The 19,812-nt window shown below is 37.2% G+C and overlaps 1 protein-coding gene across 6 annotated transcripts in view; it reads right to left on the bottom strand.

Annotated features, from left to right (window-relative positions):
• Positions 1-19,812, bottom strand: part of XRN1 (5'-3' exoribonuclease 1) — a 207,972-nt gene that overhangs the window by 23,778 nt on the left and 164,382 nt on the right. For 5 of the 6 annotated variants that reach the window (XM_036447787.2, XM_036447784.2, XM_036447785.2 and 2 more), the window contains exons 31-35: positions 18,717-18,924; positions 17,413-17,505; positions 13,829-13,831; positions 13,341-13,449; positions 2,435-2,484 (exon numbers count right to left, since the gene is read on the bottom strand). In XM_036447787.2, the coding sequence (XP_036303680.1) occupies positions 2,435-2,484; positions 13,341-13,449; positions 13,829-13,831; positions 17,413-17,505; positions 18,717-18,924 (463 nt within the window). The remainder of the gene's footprint in view (positions 1-2,434; positions 2,485-13,340; positions 13,450-13,828; positions 13,832-17,412; positions 17,506-18,716; positions 18,925-19,812) is intronic. The other variant, XM_045584132.1, reaches the window with a different exon arrangement.

Genomic DNA, 19,812 nt, shown 5'->3' with positions numbered 1-19,812 from the left:
CACAACTGCCCTCTCCTGCAGGCCTGGTCCCCCCCAATTGCCCTCTTCTGCAGGCCTGGTCCCCACAACTGCCCTCCCCTTTAGGGCTGGGTCCCCCCCAACTGCCCTCCCTTGCTGGCCTGGTCTCCCCCAACTGCCCTCCTCTGCTAGTGTGATCACCCCTAACTGCCCTCCCCTGCAGGCCTGGTAACCCCCAAATTTCTCCCCCCTGAAGGCCTGGTCCCAACTACCATCCCCTGCAGGCCCGGTCCCCCTAATTGCTCTCCCCTGCAGGCATGACCCCCCCCCAACTACCCTCCTCTGGAGTACTTGTGTCTCCCAACTGCCCTCCCCTGCAGGCCTGGGTCCCCCACTAACTGCCCTTCCTTCCTTGCCTAGTCTTCCCCAACTGCCCTCCTCTGCTGGCCTGGTCACCCCTAACTGCCCACAACTGCCTTCCCTGCAGGCCATCTTGTGGTGGACATCTTGTGTCCACATGGGGGCAGCCATCTTGTTTATTGGAGTGATGGTCAATTTGCATATTACTCTTTTATTAGATAGGATTTTAAGAGACTCCATAGACTTCACCAAAAATCCATGGCATGAAACATTTATAAACCCTTTTCTAGAATAAAGGAAATCATAGCATAAGAGTTGCAGAACAGGGTCTTAAAAGTCATATAATTAAACCATTTTACTGATATCTAGTTATTATTGAATTCTATTTACTAACAAACTATTTTATGCTAAAGACACATATTCTGCTAAGATATCACCTATACTAATAAAAGGATAATATGCTAATTAGACCGGGTAACCAAACATCTTCTAGCCGACCGACTTCCTTCTGGACAGTTATAGGGTGACCAGGCTGGCAGAAGGGTAGTTGGGGGGGGGGGGTGACCAAGATGGCAGGGGGGGCAGTTAAGGGTAAACTAGGCAGGCAGGTGAGCAGTTAGGAGCCAGCGGTTCCAGATTGTGAGAGGGATGTCCTACTACCAGCAGTTGGATATCCCCTGAGGGGTCCCTGATTGGAGAGGGTGCTGACTGGGCTGAGGGACGCCACCCGTGCATGAATTTCCTGCACTGGGCCTCTAGTTTAGTAGTTATAAGAATCTGATTTCTTTCAAATTCTGTATTAGAATACAATATACATATAGAACATATGCACATCATTATGTCACATACTGACTTTTTATAGATTAAAATTTGTTATACTTTGATTATAGAATATATATATTCTTATCAAAAAGCAGAGACTACATAAAATAAAACATAAACTTCAGTTCCTCTCTGCAACTTAGTTTGGCAGAATTAACCAGTAACTTTACTATGTTGATCCACATATTTAAAAAAAAATATATATTTTATTGATTTTTTACAGAGAGGAAGGGAGAGAGATAGAGAGCTAGAAACATCGATGAGACAGAAACATCGACCAGCTGCCTCTTGCACACTCCCTACTGGGGATGTGCCCGCAACCAATGTACATGCCCTTGACTGGAATCGAACCTGGGACCTTTCAGTCCGCAAATCAATGCTCTACCACTGAGCCAAACCGGTTTTGGCATGATCCACATATTTTTGTTGTATATATACACATACTTTGCACATTTATATTTAGGTATAAACTAGAGGCCCGGTGCACAAAATTTGTGTTTAGGCCTGATCACAGTAATCGGACATCCCTCTCACAACCCAGGACTGCTGGCTCCCAACTGCTCGCCTGCTTGCCTTCCTGATTGCCCTTAACTGCTTCTGCCTGCCAGCCTGATCACCCCATAACCTGTTAGCCTGATTGATGCCTCACGGCTCCCCTGCCAACCTGATTGCCCCTAACTACTATCCCCTGCAGGTCTGGTCACCCCCAACTGCTCTCCCCTGCAGGCCCAGTTGCCCCCAACTTTCCTCCTCTGCCAGCCTAGTCACCCCTAACTGCCCTCCCCTGCAGGCTTACTGGCCCCCAACTGCCCTCCCTTGCAGGCCTGATCCCTCTCAACTGCCTTCCCCTGCTGGCCATCTTGTGGTAGCCATCTTGTGTCCACATGGGAGCAGCCATCTTGCGTGTTGGAGTGATGGTCAATTTGCATATTACTCTTTTATTAGATAGGATACGTGTATTTATGTATGTAGGCATGTTTAGATGATATGTGTTCAGAGAGACAAGTGATCTATTTTTATCTATTTTTTAAAGATGAAGACCTCGAAGCTGAGAGAAGTAGTGAATAGCTCCAGCCACCCAACTATTAAGATTTCAGGTATTTCTAGTTCCAAATCCTGAACTCTAGCTGTTTAACCTACTATCCAATGACTCTTAGGTTATACTTAAGCACCTCTTGCCACATAACTTATGAATTTGATAGGAAATTTGGCTGCAAAATTCAGTCATATACCACAAACCCACCAACTGCAATAAGAAGCTGGCTATTAGGTATTTCATTTTAAGAAAGCTTACCTGATTGTTTGACATTTTTTGTGACCAACTCTCAGGTTTTTCTTCTTTAACTAGAGACAAGAAAATAGAAATTTTGATAAATTAAAAAAGTGACTGCACACCAATTACATTTACCAAATATTTACTACTTCAAGGTATCATGATAAAAATTCACATAATTCTACAAAGATGAATCCTGATCTTGAAGACCTATATTCTAGACTAGAGGAGAAAAGATACTCACAGGTAACAACAAGAAAAAGGAAAGAGGGCATCTAACTGAGCCTAGAAGGATAATAGTTTTCCAATGGGCAGAATAAAGAGGCTATGTACCAGGTGTATCGGTTAATAATGTGGATTTTGTAATCAGAGAAAACATGATAATTTCAAGAGAAACATCAAAAGTGCTTTATTTGCCGAAACTGGTTTGGCTCAGTGGATAGAGCGGACTGAAAGGCCCCAGGTTCGATTCCGGTCAAAGGCATGTACATTGGTTGTGGGCACATCCCCGGTTGGGGAGGTGCAGGAGGCAGCTGGTCGATGTTTCTCTCTCATCAATGTTTCTACCTCTCTATCCCTTTACTTTCCTCTCTGTGAAAAATCAATAATATATATATATATATATATATGCTTTATTCAAAGTAATGTCCATCACTAGCTATACATTTCCCCCATTTTTCAGGTAATTTGTGGATACTGTCCCAATAGAACTTTTCTTGTTTTGAGACAAACTATTCAGAGACCCAAATTTCCACTTCTTCGTACGTTCTGAAGTGCTGCTTAGAAAGTGCATGTGCCATAGATCAGAACAAGTGGTAATCTGAAGAAGCAAGCTCTGGTGAACATGGCGGGTGAATTAATACTTCCCAGGCAAGATCTTTTAATGTGTCTGGAACTGATTTTGAAGTGTGTGATGGTGCATTATCATGAAGCAAAATTACTTTGTCGTGTCTTCTGGCACATTCTGGTCGTTTCACAATCAAAGCATGGTTCAAATTGATTGATTGTTGTCAGTAGCAAATACTAATTGCTACTGACAATAATTGGTTTCACCTGATTTTAGAAGCTCATAATTCACACCTTCCTGATCACACCAAATGCAGAGCATTGTCTTCTTCCCAAAGCGATTTGGCCTTGCAGACCTGGGTCAACCCATGATTTTGTGCCTTAGGGATTCTCAAAATACATCCACTTTTCATCACCAGTCACAATTCGATGCAAAAAAGACTTTCTTTTGTGCCCTTGAATCAACATTTTATTGATAACTTTTTGGTTTTCCATTTGTCTTTTGTTCAGTTGATGTGGCACCCATTTTCCTTCCTTTAAACTCTTTCCCATTGCTTGTAAATTATCAGAAATTGCTTGCTGAGCAATGTTTAATCTTTCTGCAAGTTGTTTTTGAGTTTGACATGCATCTTCATCCAATAATGCTTGTAATTGTTGGTCCTCAAACTTTTTTGGTTGACGTTCTTTGTCTTTCACATCAAAATCATCACTTTTAAAGCATTTAAACCAGCATTCACAAGTATCTTGAGATGGAGTATGTTCAACATAAGCTTCCCGAAGTATATGATAACTTTTAGCAGCACTTTTTTTTCAAAATAAAGTAATGAATTAAAACTTCCTGCAAATGCTCTATTTTGGGCATGAAATTCAGCATTTTTAAGTGTAAAAATATCCATGATGTTAACACCTTCACAAAATTTTAACATTTGAAGTTTTTAAGCTTGCTGTCAATACAACAAAGTAGCATCCATATCAAATCACATATATATATGTGTACTGTAACTCCATCTATTGAAAAAAAATCTGCATTATTAACTGGTACACCAGGCGAAGGAAATAATAGGAGAAATGACACTGATTCAGAGAACAAGGAATGTGTCTCTTCTCTCAATAGATCAGTTCTGCTAGACAAGAAGGAATATAATGGAGCTTAATTGAACTCTAGAAGCAGGTTGGTGCCATAATCTGAGTGGTATTGAAGACTATGGAATTAAACTGGTAAACAAAGGGCAACCAATTACAGAAAGGTTTTGAGCAGACAGTAGTGACCTAGTAAGAACTCTGCATTAGGAAGATTAAAATGCCAGTGGCTTATTAAGAGACAAATTAGGATGCTATTTTAGTATTAATGTTAAGGATAAATTGGGGAAATGGTAGGGGAAATGAAAAGGATGAATTAGAAGATGAAGGAAGAAAAAAAAATTAAAGAAGAAAAAAGTAAAGAGGGAAGGAAACTAAGAAATGTTGAGGAAAGAAGTACGGGAAGGGAATGGGAGGCAGGAAAAGGAATAGAATGAGAGCAAATTTTTATTTACAAAGTTAGAATAGAAAGGGAAGAGCAGGAACAGAGAGAGGAAAAGAAAAGGGGAGGGAAAAGGAAAGGTAAGGGAGGGAAGAAAGAAAATAATTTTGCAAAAAGGAGGGAAAGTGAGTAGATAGGTATCAACATTAAACCTTTATTGAGACACAATCACAAGTAATTAGAATTCCACATAATGTAAATAGTTTACATACATTTATGTAAACAATAATCACAATGTATTTCAATTAAATATAAAAATCTTCAAGTTATATTTATTATATTTATCATATTATATTTATCGGGACATTAATTTGTACAGTGGGAACTTGGTTCTTGAACAAAAGGCTGTTCGAGAAGTGATTTTTTTCAAAAAGCAAATCATTTTTTCCCTTAGAAAGAATGTAAATTGAATAAATCCATTCCATACCTACAAATGATTTCATTTTAATCTTTCTTATATATAGTACATGTCTAATGTATTGTTTTATAAACACCTTTTTTTCTTAAATTTATCATACCATCCCTACAAGCCTTAAAGGAATCACTTTTAGCACTGGGTCCAGGGATGTCTTTCAGGTCAGCTTGAAGCATCTTTGCTTGTTCATATCACTGCCTCCAAAATGTTGTCATGTGGCAGTTTTTTTACTTTATCCAAATCAACTATCGTTTTTTCTACCTGTGTATAATTGCCTGTGATCATTGTTTTTTTCAAACTCTTGATGGCCTCTTCATGTTTTAAAATTATGCTAATTGTTGACTTCCCCAGCAACAAAGGCATTCCCTCCTTTGTGGCCTGAGAGATGCTTTTGTTGTGCTGAGGTATCAACAAGAAAGGATTGTCAGTTCCAAACACAGAAGTTTGGTTTAACTATCAAGACATTTTTTTTTTCTGTCCAGGTTTTACTATATTTAACTTAAAATATAAAAGGAAAAATAATACAAAAATATTAGAACAAAAATATAGTCTAGCAGTTATCGAATTGAACCAAAGTTATAAAACCAAAAAAAATTTTAAATTACTTTTGAAATAGGAATTTTTAGGGGTAAAATAGGCAGGTTTAGGGAATTTTTAAAATTAAGGTGGTCCATGGAAAAAGGACTTTGGAGCTGCAAAAAGTTACATTTCCATAAGATAAGGGGGTTGGGGTAGGCAAAAAGTTAGTTACATTTCCATAAGACAAGGAAGTTGGGAGAGTCAGCAGTTACATTTCCAAAAGATAAGGAAGCTGTAATAGCAAAAGGTCTATATTTACAAAAATAAAGGAGGCCCTCACTTGTCCCTTTTAAGGTTTGACTTTTGACTTTCTGAGTAGCTATAGTGACCAAGTAAAAGGGGAATAGTGGCCAATCAGAGGGGTTATTGAAGCACAAAAACTGCAGCCTTTATAAACCTAGAAAAAAGAAACTCGGTGGGGCTCTGTCCCCCTACCCACATGGGAATCTGTGCTGTGATATTCTTTCCGCCTCCCCACATGGGAGTGTGTACTTACTCTTCAATAAATTTCCACCTTTACTATACCATATCCCATCTGTGGTTTCATTGTTTGACTCTCATGGACAGAGCCTGGGACAAGCCATCCTGCCCAGGGGAACACTGCATGTTCCAGTCCAAAAATTCCGTATCACTTTTTAGAAAAATATTTTAAAGCACTATTTTAATGCTTCATGTACTATATAAATACATAAAATACAATGCATATATATAATATATAATCTACATATATAAAAGGCTAATATGCTAAGTATCCATCCAGGCAATGATGTCATGTAGCAACACTCGGCTTCCTCTCCCTAACAACTAGCCTTCTTGCAGTTTCTTCAGCCCAGGAACATGACTTACTTTATAGCCAGATGGAAATATTTTACACTTTAGTCAAATGTCTGTGAAGCGTTTTCTGGTGCCTCATCTCATTTGATCCTCAACGAAGTCCTGGAGTAGGTAGATAGGAGACTCAGTGGAATCCTACTTTCTTTTCATTAGCCAGAAAATGGACATTTAGAAAGCTGAGAAACTTTACTGAACTGAAAAGATTAAGAAATGGTGTCCCTTGAAAATGACTTCAGGTTTTCTCACTGCGCAGAATATAGTCAAACACTGCTGCAGTTAAATATTTTACCCTTTGTTATCACTGCACTTTAGAATGTAAAAACTTGTCTGTTTTATTCATTCCTGCCCAGAATCTTGCACATAATGGTTCAAGAAGTTGCAGTTTAATAGATAAATGAATGAATAACAAATGAGTCAAGTTGGGAATACTTGATGAAGAGAAGAGAAAAAGTGCAAATGAAGATTCTCATCTCTGCATCTCCTACTGTGATTAACACACTCTAGACACAACTGCAAAAAGAAAAAGAATAAAAATATAAAAACTAGGTAAGAGAATATTAATAACAAAATATTTGTACAGATTTTTAGCAAAAATCTGTAATATAGTTCAGAGTAACTTAATTAGCATTAAGTCTTTAAGACACACAAAAAAAGTATTGGGTATAGTAATAATTAATGCTGTTTTTAAACATTCGTTTAAAATCTTGCTTGGCGTTGACTTGTATTGACATAACCTTCAAACACGTGGTATCTACAGAACGTGTGAAGTGCAATTAACAAGTTTTGCTTGAAAAAGTTTGTGTTTGGTTTGGTTTTTGTTGCAAAACTAGGGCTAAGAAGATGGCGGATGAAGAGCATATTCAGCACTGCATGCTTTACGAGTTCCAATTAGGAAGAAAAGCAAGTGAGGCTGCAAAAAACATCTGTAGTGCTCTTGGTCAAGATGCAGTTAGCGCCAGAAAATGCCAGCGTTGGTTTGAGAAATTTCGCGAGGGAAATTTTTCGTTAGATGACAAGAGTGGTCGAGGCCGTGTGTCCAATTTTGATCAAGAAGCTCTTCAAGCTCTTTTGGTGCAAAATCCTCAAATTACCCAACAAGAGCTTGCGACAACTTTAAATTGTTCACAAAAAACAATTTCCAATCAATTGCGTGCACTTGGCAAAGTCCAAAAGTTTGGAAAATGGGTTCCTCCTGAGTTGACCGACAACAACCGTAATCAAAGAGTCACAATTTGCAGTTCGCTCCTCTCTCGTCAAAACCGTTTGCCGTTTTTTGAGCAAGTTGTTACCAGAGATGAACAATGAGTGAAAAGGCGGCCTCAATGGTTGGACAAAAATGAGGCTCCGCAGCCCACGCCAAAACCTGACTTGCATGCGAAAAAAGTGATGTTGTGTGTTTGGTGGAATTTTAAAGGAATTCTTCATTATGAACTTTTACCATCTAACCAAACCATTACAAGTGCAGTGTATAGTGCCCAATTGGAAAGGTTAGTCCAAGCTTTAAGAGAAAAAGAACCCGCGCTGATTAATCGGAAGGGCGTAATTCTTCACCACGATAACGCACAACCGCATACTGCAAGAATCACTGCTGAAAAACTGCTCCAGTTGGAATGGGAAGTTCTCCCTCAACCTGCATATTCTCCTGATATTGCCCCTTCCGATGACCATTTGTTTCGTTCTTTGCAAAACTTTCTTCTTGGAAAAAAATTTAATAATGAAGAATGCCTCAAAAATGCATTGACCAAATTTTTTGCATCAAAATCACAAGAATTTTACAACAGAGGGATTAAAATGCTTCCTGAGCATTGGGCACAAGTAGTAGAAAACAACGGCAACTATATTGTTGATTAAATTTTGTTGTATTGTTTAAATAAATTCGATTTAAAAAAAGTATTAGAAAACGACATTAATTATTATTAGACCTAATAACTGGATTACTTTAAATAAAATTTATCTCAAAAAGTAATTAGAGCTCAGTCAATGTGGCTCAGTGGCTAAGTATTGACCTATGAAGTAGGAGGTCACAGTTTGATTCCCAGTCAGGGAAAATGCCTGGGTTGTGGGCTTGATACCCAGTTGTAGAAGGCAGCCGACGAAAGATTCTCTCTCATTATTGATGTTTCTATCTCTCTATTCCTCTCCATTCCCGTTTGAGATCAATAAAAATCTATATACATAAAACTCTAAGTGACTGAACTATCGAATGACCAATTGACTGGATGCTATGGCGTGCACTGACCACCAATGGCAGATGCTCAATGCAGGAACTGCCCCTGGTGGTCAGTGCACTCCTCTTACAGCCAACCTCCCGTGGCTGGCCAACCTCCTGCAGTCCCTCCCTCCATCAGCCCCAATCACCAGCCAGGTTGAGGGACCCCACCTGTGTATGAATTCATGCACCAGGCCTCTAGTATATTATAAAAGTAAAGTAGAGCAGAGGCATCAGTAAAAATGTCAGAGTAAGGGTCTCTAAAATTCTCTCCTAGACAAAAGCAATGAGAAAATAGACATAATAACCAGAATCCAAATGTTCAGTTAATTGGAAGTTAATTAAATATGGAAGTTAATTAAAGACTGGCAGCAATCAGGGGAATGCTTATTCAAGAAAAAAGACAAAATTGCCCTGGCTGGTGTGGCTCAGTTGGTTTGGCATTGTCTTGTGCACCAAAGGGTGGTGGGTTCAATTCCCAGTCAGGGCACATAATCAAATTTTGGGTTTGATCCCTGGTCAGGTTGTGTGTAATTGAACCCTCCCTCCCCCCGCCTCTCTCTCTTTCTCTTTCCCTCCCTCTCTCTCTAAAATCAATAAATTTTTTTTTTCCTCAGGTGAAAATTAAAAAATATATATCTCAGTAAGAATAGTGAGCTTTGTAGTACTATTTTAAATTGCTCTAATCCCATTTCACAGTCTCCAGCTCCACATAGCCTTCAGAAATAATAGCTAGCATTTTTGGTGAAGACCCATAAGCCTAGCTGCTACCAGAGAGATCAGAATAAGCTTGGTCTTTCACAGTGTTATTCCTAACAGTCTATGATGTCAGTATTACCATGATATTAAAATCAAAGACATCACATGAACAGAAAATAAAAAATATCCCTTATAAATACAGATGCAAAAATCTTCAAAAAATACTAGCAAACCAAATCTTGTAGTTTATAAAAATGATTATATACCATGATCTAGTGAGATTTACCCCAGGAATGCAACATATGAAAAAAAAAAATCAATGAGATATACCATATTAATGAATAAAGGATTGGAAACCATGAAATTATCTTTTTTCTTTTTTAAAAAAATATATTTTATTGATTTTGTACAGAGAGGAAGGGAGAGAGATAGAGAGCTAGAAACATCGATGAAAGAGAGAGTCATCCACCAGTTGCCTCTTGCACACCCCCTAATGGGGATGTGCCCGCAATCAAGGTACATGCCCTTGACCGGAATCGAACCCGGGACCTTTCAGTCCCCAAGCCGACGCTCTATCCATTGAGCCAAACCAGTCTCGGCTGAAACCATGAAATTATCTTAATAGACACAGAAATATCATTTGACAAAATCTAACACCATTCCAAGAAAAACTTAAAACACCATAGGAAAACCCACAACTAATATTATACTTAATGCTGAAAAATTGAAAGCTATCCCAAAGATCAAGACAAGATAAGAATGTTCACTCTCACCACTTCTATTCCACATCATACTGGTAGTTCTAGCCACAGCAATTAGGCAAGAAAAATAAAAGGCATCCAGATTGTACAGGAAAAACATAAAACTATATATGCAAAGGCTACAAAAAATTAGGGATTATAAACAAGTTCCAAAAGATGGAAGGATACAAGATCAGTACACAAAAGTCAGTTTTATTTCTATATATAGCAATGAACAATAATTTTTTTTTTTTTAAAGAAAACAGTTCCACCCTAGCCAGTTTGGCTCAGTGGATAGAGTGTTGGCCTGAAGACCAAAGGGTCCTGGGTTCGATTACGGTCAAGGGCACATACCTTGGTTGCAGGCTCCTCCCTGGCTAGGACTCTGGTAGGGGCTCGTGCAGGAGGCAACCAATGGATGTGTTTCTTTCACACTGATATTTCTATCTTTCCTTCTCTCTTCCACTCTCCCTAAAAATCAATGGAAAAATATCTTCAGGTGAGGATCAACAACAACAACGAAGTAATAATAATAATAAAAAAATAGTTCCACCTACAATAGTAGTAAAAAAAAATACTTAGAACTAAATTTAACCAAATAAATGCACAACTTGCCCAGTGGTATGGCTCAACGGTTGAGTATCAACCTATGAATCATGTGGCGTAGTTCAATTCCCAGGTCAGGACAGGGTACGTGCAGGGGTTGCAACCTCAATCCCCAGTAAGGGGCATGGAGGAGGCAGTGATCAATGATTCTCTGTCATCATTGATGTTTCTATCTCTCTCTAACACACCATAAAAATAAAAAAAAGTGCAAGACTTGTGCACTGAAAATTACAAGACCATCACTGAAATAAATTAAAGACCTAACTAAATGGAAAGACATTTTGCATTCATGGATAGGAAGGCTTAATATTGTTAAAAAGACAATACTACCTAAAGTGATCTACAGATTCAATGTAATCTCTATAAAAATTCCAACTGCAATTTTTGCAGAAATAAATAAGCAGATCCTAAAATTCATATGAAAATACAAGGGATCAGAACAGATAATATAATCTGGGTGGAAAATAGTTGGAGCCAAACACCACAATTTCAAAACTAAAACAAAAGGTATAGCAATTAGGATGGTGTGTTGTTCCCATAAAGATGGCATATAGAACAATGGAATGGAATTAAGAGGCCAGAAATAAACCTATACATCTATGGTAATCTGATTTTTGAAAAGGGTGCTAAGAAAATTCAATAGGGAAAGAACAGTATTTAAGCAAATGGTGCTGGGACAATCAGATATCCATATGCAAACAAATGAATAGAGATCCCCCTCCCTCATACCATATTCAAACACAAAAATGGAAAAAAAAGAACTAAATGTAAGAGCTGAAACTATAAAACTCTTAGGGGGAAAAAAGGTCTAAATCTTTGTGATCTTGAATTAGGCAATGCTTTCTTGGTTATGCTAAAGCTCAAGCAACAACAACAAAAAGTAGAAAAAATATTGGATAAGTCTGAGGTATACAGAATACATAAAGAATTCTTATGAATCAAGAATAAAAAGACAAATAACCCAATTTTAAAATGAGCAAGTAATTTGAATAGACATTTCACCGAAGGAGATAAATAAATAGCCAATAGGCACTTGAAAAGATGTTCAACATTACTTGTCATTAATGAATGGAAAGTGAAAAGCAGTAAGAGGATTCACTTTACACCCACTAGGATGGCTATTAATAAAAAAGATGGGCAATAACAAGTGCTATAAAGGATGTGGAAAAGTTAGGCCCTTATACATTGCTGATAGAAATGTAAAAGGATATAACTAGTTTGGAGAAAAGTTTGATAGTTTCACGAAGTGGTAAATATAGATATAACATGACTCAGTAATTCCACTCATTCATATATACCCAAGAGAAATGCAAACGTATGTTCATACAAAAATTTGTACACAGGTATTCACAGCATCATTATTCATTATAACCCCAAAGTGGAAACTTCCCAAATGTCCATCAATAGATGTATGGTAAACAAAACGTAGTATGTATACAATGCAGTTTGTTTTAGCCAAAAAAAAAAAAAAGAATGAAGTATTAATACATGTCTCAATGTACAACACTGAAGACCCTTGAAAACATTATGCCAACAGAAAGAAGCCAGCCATAGCCCTAGTTGGGTAGCTTATTTGGGTGGAGCATTGTCCCATTTGCAGGTTTGATTTCCAATCAGGGCTCATACCTAGATTGCCAGTTTGATCCCTGGGGTGTGTACAGGAGGCAACAGATTGATGTCTCTCTCTCTCTCTCTCAAATCAATAAAAACATGTCCTCAAATGAGAATTAAAGAAAAAAAAGAAGCCAGCCATAAAAGGTCACACATATTTTATGATTCCATTTATATGAAACTAGATGCCTAATGCACAAAATTTGTGCACAGGGTCGGGGATGGGGGACCTTCAGCCCAGCCTACACCCTCTCCAACCTGGGATCCCTCTCACAATCCAGGACTGCTGGCTCCCAATTGCTTGCCTGCCTTTCTGATTGCCCCTAACCGCTTCTTCCTACCAGCCTGATCACTCCCACTCCCTAACTACTCTACTCCCATGCCAGCCTGATTGATGCCTAACTGCTCCCCTGCCAGCCTGACTGCCCCCAACTTTTCTCCTCTGCCGGCCTGGTTACCTCTAACTGCCCTCCCCTGCAGAGTTAATCACCTGCAAACTGCCCTCCCGTGGAGTCCTGGTGCCTCCCAATTGCCCTCCCCTGCTGGCCATCTTGTGTCTACATGGGGGTAGGATCTTTGACCACATGGGGGCAGCCATCTTGTGTGTTGGAGTGATGGTCAATCTGCATATTACTCTTTTATTAGATAGGATGTCTAGAATAAGCCAATCTGTAAAGGCAGTCAGTCAGTAGTTGGCAGGGGCTACAGGAATGACTGCTAATAGATGTGATATTTCTTTTTGGGGGAGATGAAAATATTTCAATATAGACAGTGGCAGTGATTGCATAACTTTGAAAAAATATCAAAAAACCACTGACCGCTCTTTAAATGATCAATTTTGTTATGTGAATTAAAACTTAGTAAAGTTGTTAATTAATAAAAATAAAAGCAGCACCATAAGTATACTTTTCTAACTTAAAACTTACATTTTCTGTGAGGCTCATGTTTTCTTTGCTGACATTTAACATTATTGTCATTTAAGCCAGATTTATGATGTTGAATTACTTGACTTGATTCTTGAGGTAGAACTGCACCCTGAAAGTTAAAATTCATATAAATGATTTAAAGAAACTTTTATTATTATAACTACTTCTTTTCTTCAATGTTTAATAAATAATAATTTTTAAATTAGAATTATATATCTCTAGAAAACAAATTAAGGAATGCAGAAAAGTATAGAGAATTTTAAAAAACACTCAAACCCACCATCTAGAAATAACCATTTTAACATAATGATTATCATTCCTTATGTTTCTCTATGTATTACTTAGCAAGATACATAGAAAATTATCATTTACAATAATGGTGTTTTCAACAGAAAAAAATAAATGTAGTTTTTCTTGAAGTTAACACAGAAACTAAAGAAATAAACTTTAGGTGTTTCTTCTAAGCAGAAATAGCACCCTCTAAAGACCTTCTAGATTTGCTTCAGAATCTTCCTCTCTCCGGGTGGTGGTGGTGGTGGGGGGTGGGAAATAAATAGGTGTTATAGAACATGTGCAAGGTTAAATAGGTGTTATAGAACATGTGCAAGGTAAGGATGGGTATCTGTTGTTCATTATACTATACTCTTGTCTTGATTATGTTAAAAATTTCCATCAAAAACTTTTGGAAAATTCATCATTTCTACCTCTGATATTGAAAGCTGAGAATATTAGTCCTTCATCCCTTTCCCCAAGACCTGATTTTTATTAACTAATACTTATATTGTCAAGGTTTTCAAATGATGGAAGACTATGACCAGATAGCAAGAGTGACTATAAAGCTACAATAATTAGGCAGTACAGGATGGACAGAATTAGCAAAATGGCCTAAATTTTGTTTAATGATCAGATTAGATCACTTTGTTTTTCTGATAGGAAAAGAACACCTGAAGGCGAAAAAGACATAATTTCCACAGTTGAAGAGGAAAAGGAAGCAAAAGCAGATGTTCAATACAAATTTATCATTTTACATTTAAAAAAATATCCTTACCTGAAGATATATTATACATATTGATTTTAGAGAGAGGAAGAGAGGGAGAGTAGAGAGAAGGGGGGGGAGAGAGAAGAGAGAGAGAGAGAGCGGGAGAAAGAAGGAAGAAGAGAGAGAGAGAGAGAGAGAGAGAGAGAGAGAGAGAGAGAGAGAGAGAGAGAGAGAGAGATATGAAGGAGGAGGAGGAGGAGGAGGAAGAGAAGGAGGAGGAGGAGGAGAGGGAAAAAGGGAAGGGAAGGGAAGAGAAAGGAAGGGAAGGGAAGGGAAAAAGGGAAGAGAAAGGAAGGGAAGGGAAGCTTAAGTATGTAACCTTTCAGTGTATGAGACAACATTCCAACAAACTGAGCCACACCAGCCAGGGCTATCACTTCACAATATTGCTTTTGGTGGGCCCTATTTATTTTTTCTGAGCGTAGACAAATAATGAACACTGGGTACAAAGGCATATCATATCCTACTTGGCAGTAGGCTCAAAAATAGTTGTGATATGCACCATAGTGTGTAGGAAGATCCAATGAGCTCATATGCATATAACACTCAGGGCACTTTAGTCTTTAAGAATCAAAAGGGCCAAGAGATTTCTATTTGCATGGCACAGTGGTTGGTGGAGTACATTATGAGAGATTTGACTCTAAGAACATCAAGATCAATAAACTGGTAAGAACAAATATTGTGTTAATGTCTATTATGCTCCAGGAGTAGTAAGATGTACTTTGCATCCATTACCTTAATTTCATTACAACAATACTATGATAATAAACATGCTTTGGTTTATTTTGATTCCATTGAATAGATGACTAAATTGAGGCTCAAAGTGATAAAGTAATTTAGTTACAGTACTAAATAATAGGAGAACTGAAATTTTAGTTCTAACTCTAAAACTCAAGTTCACAGTACCATTTCAGAGAAAAAGTGTGTCATAAGTTTAATTAGGAAGAAAACATTCTTTTTTAGAGGGAAGAAGGAGCGTAGAGAGGGAGGGGAGGGGGGAAAGAACGTTTTTTGAGTTGTTCTATTTACATAAAGTTATTTGTTAGTCATATTTTCATATTTTGCCAATAAAGACTTGGATTTTTTTTAAGACTTTTTTTTTTTTTTTTAAAGAGCAGTTTTAGGTTCACAACAAAATTGCCCCCTGCCATCACACATTCATAGCCTCATCATTATCAAAATACCCCATGAGAGGGGTATACTAGTATTTGTCACAACTGATGAATCTACATTGACACATCACCCACTGTCCATAATTTACACTGGGTTTACTCTTGGTTTTGTACATTCTATGGTTAGGACAAATGTATAATGACAAATATTCACTATTACAGTATAGATGAAAAAGGTTCTGTAATAAATCTAACTGAAAGTAATCTCACAGGGTGATCTGATCATAAATTTCTAATTGGGAAAGTTATGGTGGGTAAGTCAAGCCTCAGGCCTATAACTTCTCTAATAAAAGGTTATTTTTGCCTTAAGCAAGCCCCGTCAATTTTTTCTGTGCATCTAGATTGATATAGCTTTAAAATGTCTTTTTCAGATTCCTCAGAAGGGTAACCATCCTCAAGACCACACATAACCTTGTTATCCTGTAACTAATCACTGCTGTTTCTCTTCCTTGCTTTCTTCTAGATCCATTTATCTTTCATATGTTCTTTTCCTAATTCCAAATGAGAAAACACACTGCAAACTCTCATTTTGGGGAGCATCTGAGATCTTGCTTCCTGGCAGTATGTCAACATTGGTGAAATAAACTCATAAAAATTCTTTACAGTTATAGACGTGTCTCTTATGTCATCAATGACAACAGTATCACACCGAGCATTTTTCAGTGCCCTAAAAATCTTCAGTGCACTTATTCCTCCCTCTCTCCCTAACCTTGGAAATCAATGACCTGCTTTTTTTTTTCTTTTATATTTTTATTTATTTCATAGAGATAGAAACATCAATGATAAGAGAAAATCACTGATTCATTGCTTCCTGCATGCCCCCTACTGGGGATCGAGCTCACAACCTGGCATGTGTCCAGGCCGAGAATTAAACTGTGACCTCCTGGTTCATAGATCAATGCTCAGCCACTGAGCCATGCCAGCTGGGAAGCCACTGATCTTTTTAATGTCTCTATAGTTTTGCCTTTTCCAGAAGCTTAACTTCTATTTTATTGGGAGTTTTTTAGAATTTGCTCATTGGATGAATATCAGGCTGCTTTTTAATGCTTCATGGATATATGTGTTGTATGTGATTGCTCAGAATTCTTGGAACACACAGCATATCAAACACTGGTGTATTAAACTGATATCAATATAATAAAGAGGTAATATGCAAATTGGTCCTAAAAGCGTCACAGTAATGACCAATTTGCATATTAATAGGCCAGCAGGAGGCTGCATGTGCAGGAGGCTGCACAAGGAGCAGGGGGACTTTCTGTGTACTGAGCGCTCACTGCAGCAGGAGGCAGGCCTGTGTCCTGGGTGCCCGTGGCAGTGGGAGTCAGGCCTGGGTTAATGAGTGCCATTAAGGCCTTTGTTAAATTTAGACTACGGTTATTAGGATTTTCTAAACAACTAAAAAATAATCCAAAAGTAATCTATACTAATAAAAGCCTTTGAGGTGATCAGGCCAGCAGGAAAGGGCAGTTGGAGGCAATCAAGCTGGCAGAGGAGCAGTTAGGCATCAATCAGGTCGGCCGGGGAGTGGTTAGGGGGCGATCAGGCTGACAGGCAGAAGAGGTTAGAGCCAGTGGTTCCAGATTGTGAGAGGGATATCTGACTGCAGTTGGACATCCCCCAAAAAGTCCCAGATTAGAGAAGGTGCAGTGCACTTGACCACTAATTTAAAATAAAAATTGTCTATATTTTAAGTCATTGATCAAAAAAATTTTATATACAACTGAATGGAAGTATGCAAATTCATGATCAAAACTGTTATGTCTATTTTATGATTTTTCAGAAAAAAATTAATCATTGCATGCCTGAGAAAGAAATATAAAAGTTTTTGGAGTTAAATGTCTATCAGTGAAGGTATACTAACCTCTTGTAGAGTTGGCTGAAATTGCTGAACCTTTCTGGATCCCTGTAAGGACTGCCAAATGTTGCAAAATTCATCATCATCTTTAGTAGGTATCTGGCAAAGCACAACAAATTTCTTAAGCAACTGACACATGAAGAAATAGAGATTCATATTAAAAATAAAATTTATTAATTAAAGTTATTTATCATGAGAGGATATTTAATTTTCATTATCTGAAATCTCAATTCTTTTTCTAGAGCTCAGTATAATTGTAATGGTATTCTACTAGTGAAAATGGCTTTCTTCATATGTAATTGTTTTGGTTTCATTGAAAGCATTTAAAACATAATAAATATTATAAAAATTATACTAAATCAATATAACCTCAACAACAGATTCTTTTTGTCTTCCAATGCACTGATATATTATCTCACTTAAGGTAATATCTAATGATTTAATTTAAAATTTTTCATCTTACACAAAAGTAATCTATTAGATTAAAAATTCTTTACTACTCATGGGGAACTGATTTCATACAGATTAAAACTCTCTGGGATGCTGACTCAATTCCCAGTGGGAGTGAGGGAGTACAGGAGGCAGCCAATCAATGATTCTCTCTCATCATTGATGTTTCTTTCTCTCTCTCCCTCTCCCTTTTTGAAATCAATAAAAATGTATTAAAAAAAAAACCCTGCAAAAATATGTACCAAAATTTTAATAGTAGTTATCTATGAACTTTGAGAGGATTTTTGCTTTGTTTCCTTTGTTATTATCTACTTTTACGTATTTTCTAATTAGTCCATATAATAAACATGTATTATTTGGATTAAAAAGTGTGCTAAGATTTGTGGTCATGGAATTAAATAGAGGTAAGTGTCTCATACAAAACAATTCAATTTTTGCCCCAAGGAAGATGAAATAAAGGAAATTACCATGAGTTACATGGTGGGAACTTGAAAATTGTTTTTCAGAAAGAAGATATAGTCCTCTTTCTTCTACCTTTCAAATTAATGTCATTTTATAGCAGATATAGAAAATTTGTATATAATAAAAAAATTTAAATATTAGTTTGAAAGCAAATATAGAGAAAAGAGACATTTTCAAGATTATTTTAAAAATACATGTCTTTCTTCTTTAATGTAACTGTAATTTTAGAACAGACAGAATGATATCAATACCATTCTCTACTAGCCTATGAGTTTAAAACAAAACCAGAAATGAGTGAAACAAAAACTTTTTTAAAAACTCAAGTCAATTTAGGTCTCTATATAGAGTGTGCTTATAATTTGTAAAGGGGGTAGAGAAAAATTACAGAAAGTCTTTACTTGTGTAGAAACAAAAAGAGATTGAGAGGAATGGTTCAAGCCCGCCAAATGGCCAGATGATACTGATGAATTCAAGCTATAGTGATTCACTGCTGGCTGTGGTTTCACAATGGCTGTCAACTTCTGATTTCCAGTTTCAGAGCGACTCCCATGAGAAAGGTTCACCAAGGCACTTGTTGGCAGTCGATATCCCCTACCAGGTGAGGACCTAAAAGTAAAAATTTACTTCAGAACCAGGGTAAAATAATGTGCTAGGAAGAAGCACATAATATTTGAATGGATTGTCCATAATCTGAATCAATAAATATTACTTTTAAACTCAGTAGAGAAAGTTGAAATCATAGAAAAATCTCAGTTTATAAGATGATGCATTTCTAAAGATTTTCCAAATAGACAATTCAGTGCTAGTAAAGGGGATAAGGACTGTTCTAGAGGTGTAGTTGTATGTGCAGAGGTGTGTGTATGTATTAGTGTGCACTCAGAGCCTACAACATGATAGCTGAGAATGACTACAAGTTTATGAGTTAAATGTCAAACTTCTTAAAAAAACTGTGGTTTGTACAGTGTGGGTCAGGAAATCTAGGGAGCTAGGCAAGAAAGAAGCCATTTTTGTTATGGCTCTATCTATGCAACAGGGCAAATGTTAGCTTTTATCACATTTGCCTTCTGATCAATTGTTAAGTCCAGCCTCCTTTTATCCTCATCTTTCCATCTTAAAGTTCTGGATCTGAAAGAATTGAGAGTAAATATTGATAATTTCCTTCCTTTATGACCTTAATAAAAGGGTTAAGATATTAAAACAAGCCTTTTCTTATCAAAAGTTTTCAACCCTATATCCTGCTTTTTTCTAATACAATTTTCTTTCAATACAAGATCATGAAGAAGTAGATTTATTTTTGAGAAATCTTTGAAAAATCTGTAAAAAATGTTTTTGTGAGAACTATCCTTAAAGAGTCTGCGCTACAGAAATGAATATACTTCAGGCAGATAATCTTTTACACAGTTCTCTATCAGTCAAAAAATCTACTGCCTCTACCTAGGAGAGAAAAAAATATGGAGAGAAAAGTTAATCATCATAAAAATAAATTTTCAAAGT

The sequence above is a fragment of the Pipistrellus kuhlii genome, unplaced genomic scaffold (genome assembly GCF_014108245.1).
Source record: "Pipistrellus kuhlii isolate mPipKuh1 unplaced genomic scaffold, mPipKuh1.p scaffold_m20_p_2, whole genome shotgun sequence".
Taxonomy (NCBI): domain Eukaryota; kingdom Metazoa; phylum Chordata; class Mammalia; order Chiroptera; family Vespertilionidae; genus Pipistrellus; species Pipistrellus kuhlii.
Note: the sequence above shows the minus strand (reverse complement) of the source record. Positions and strands in the feature narration are given on the sequence as shown.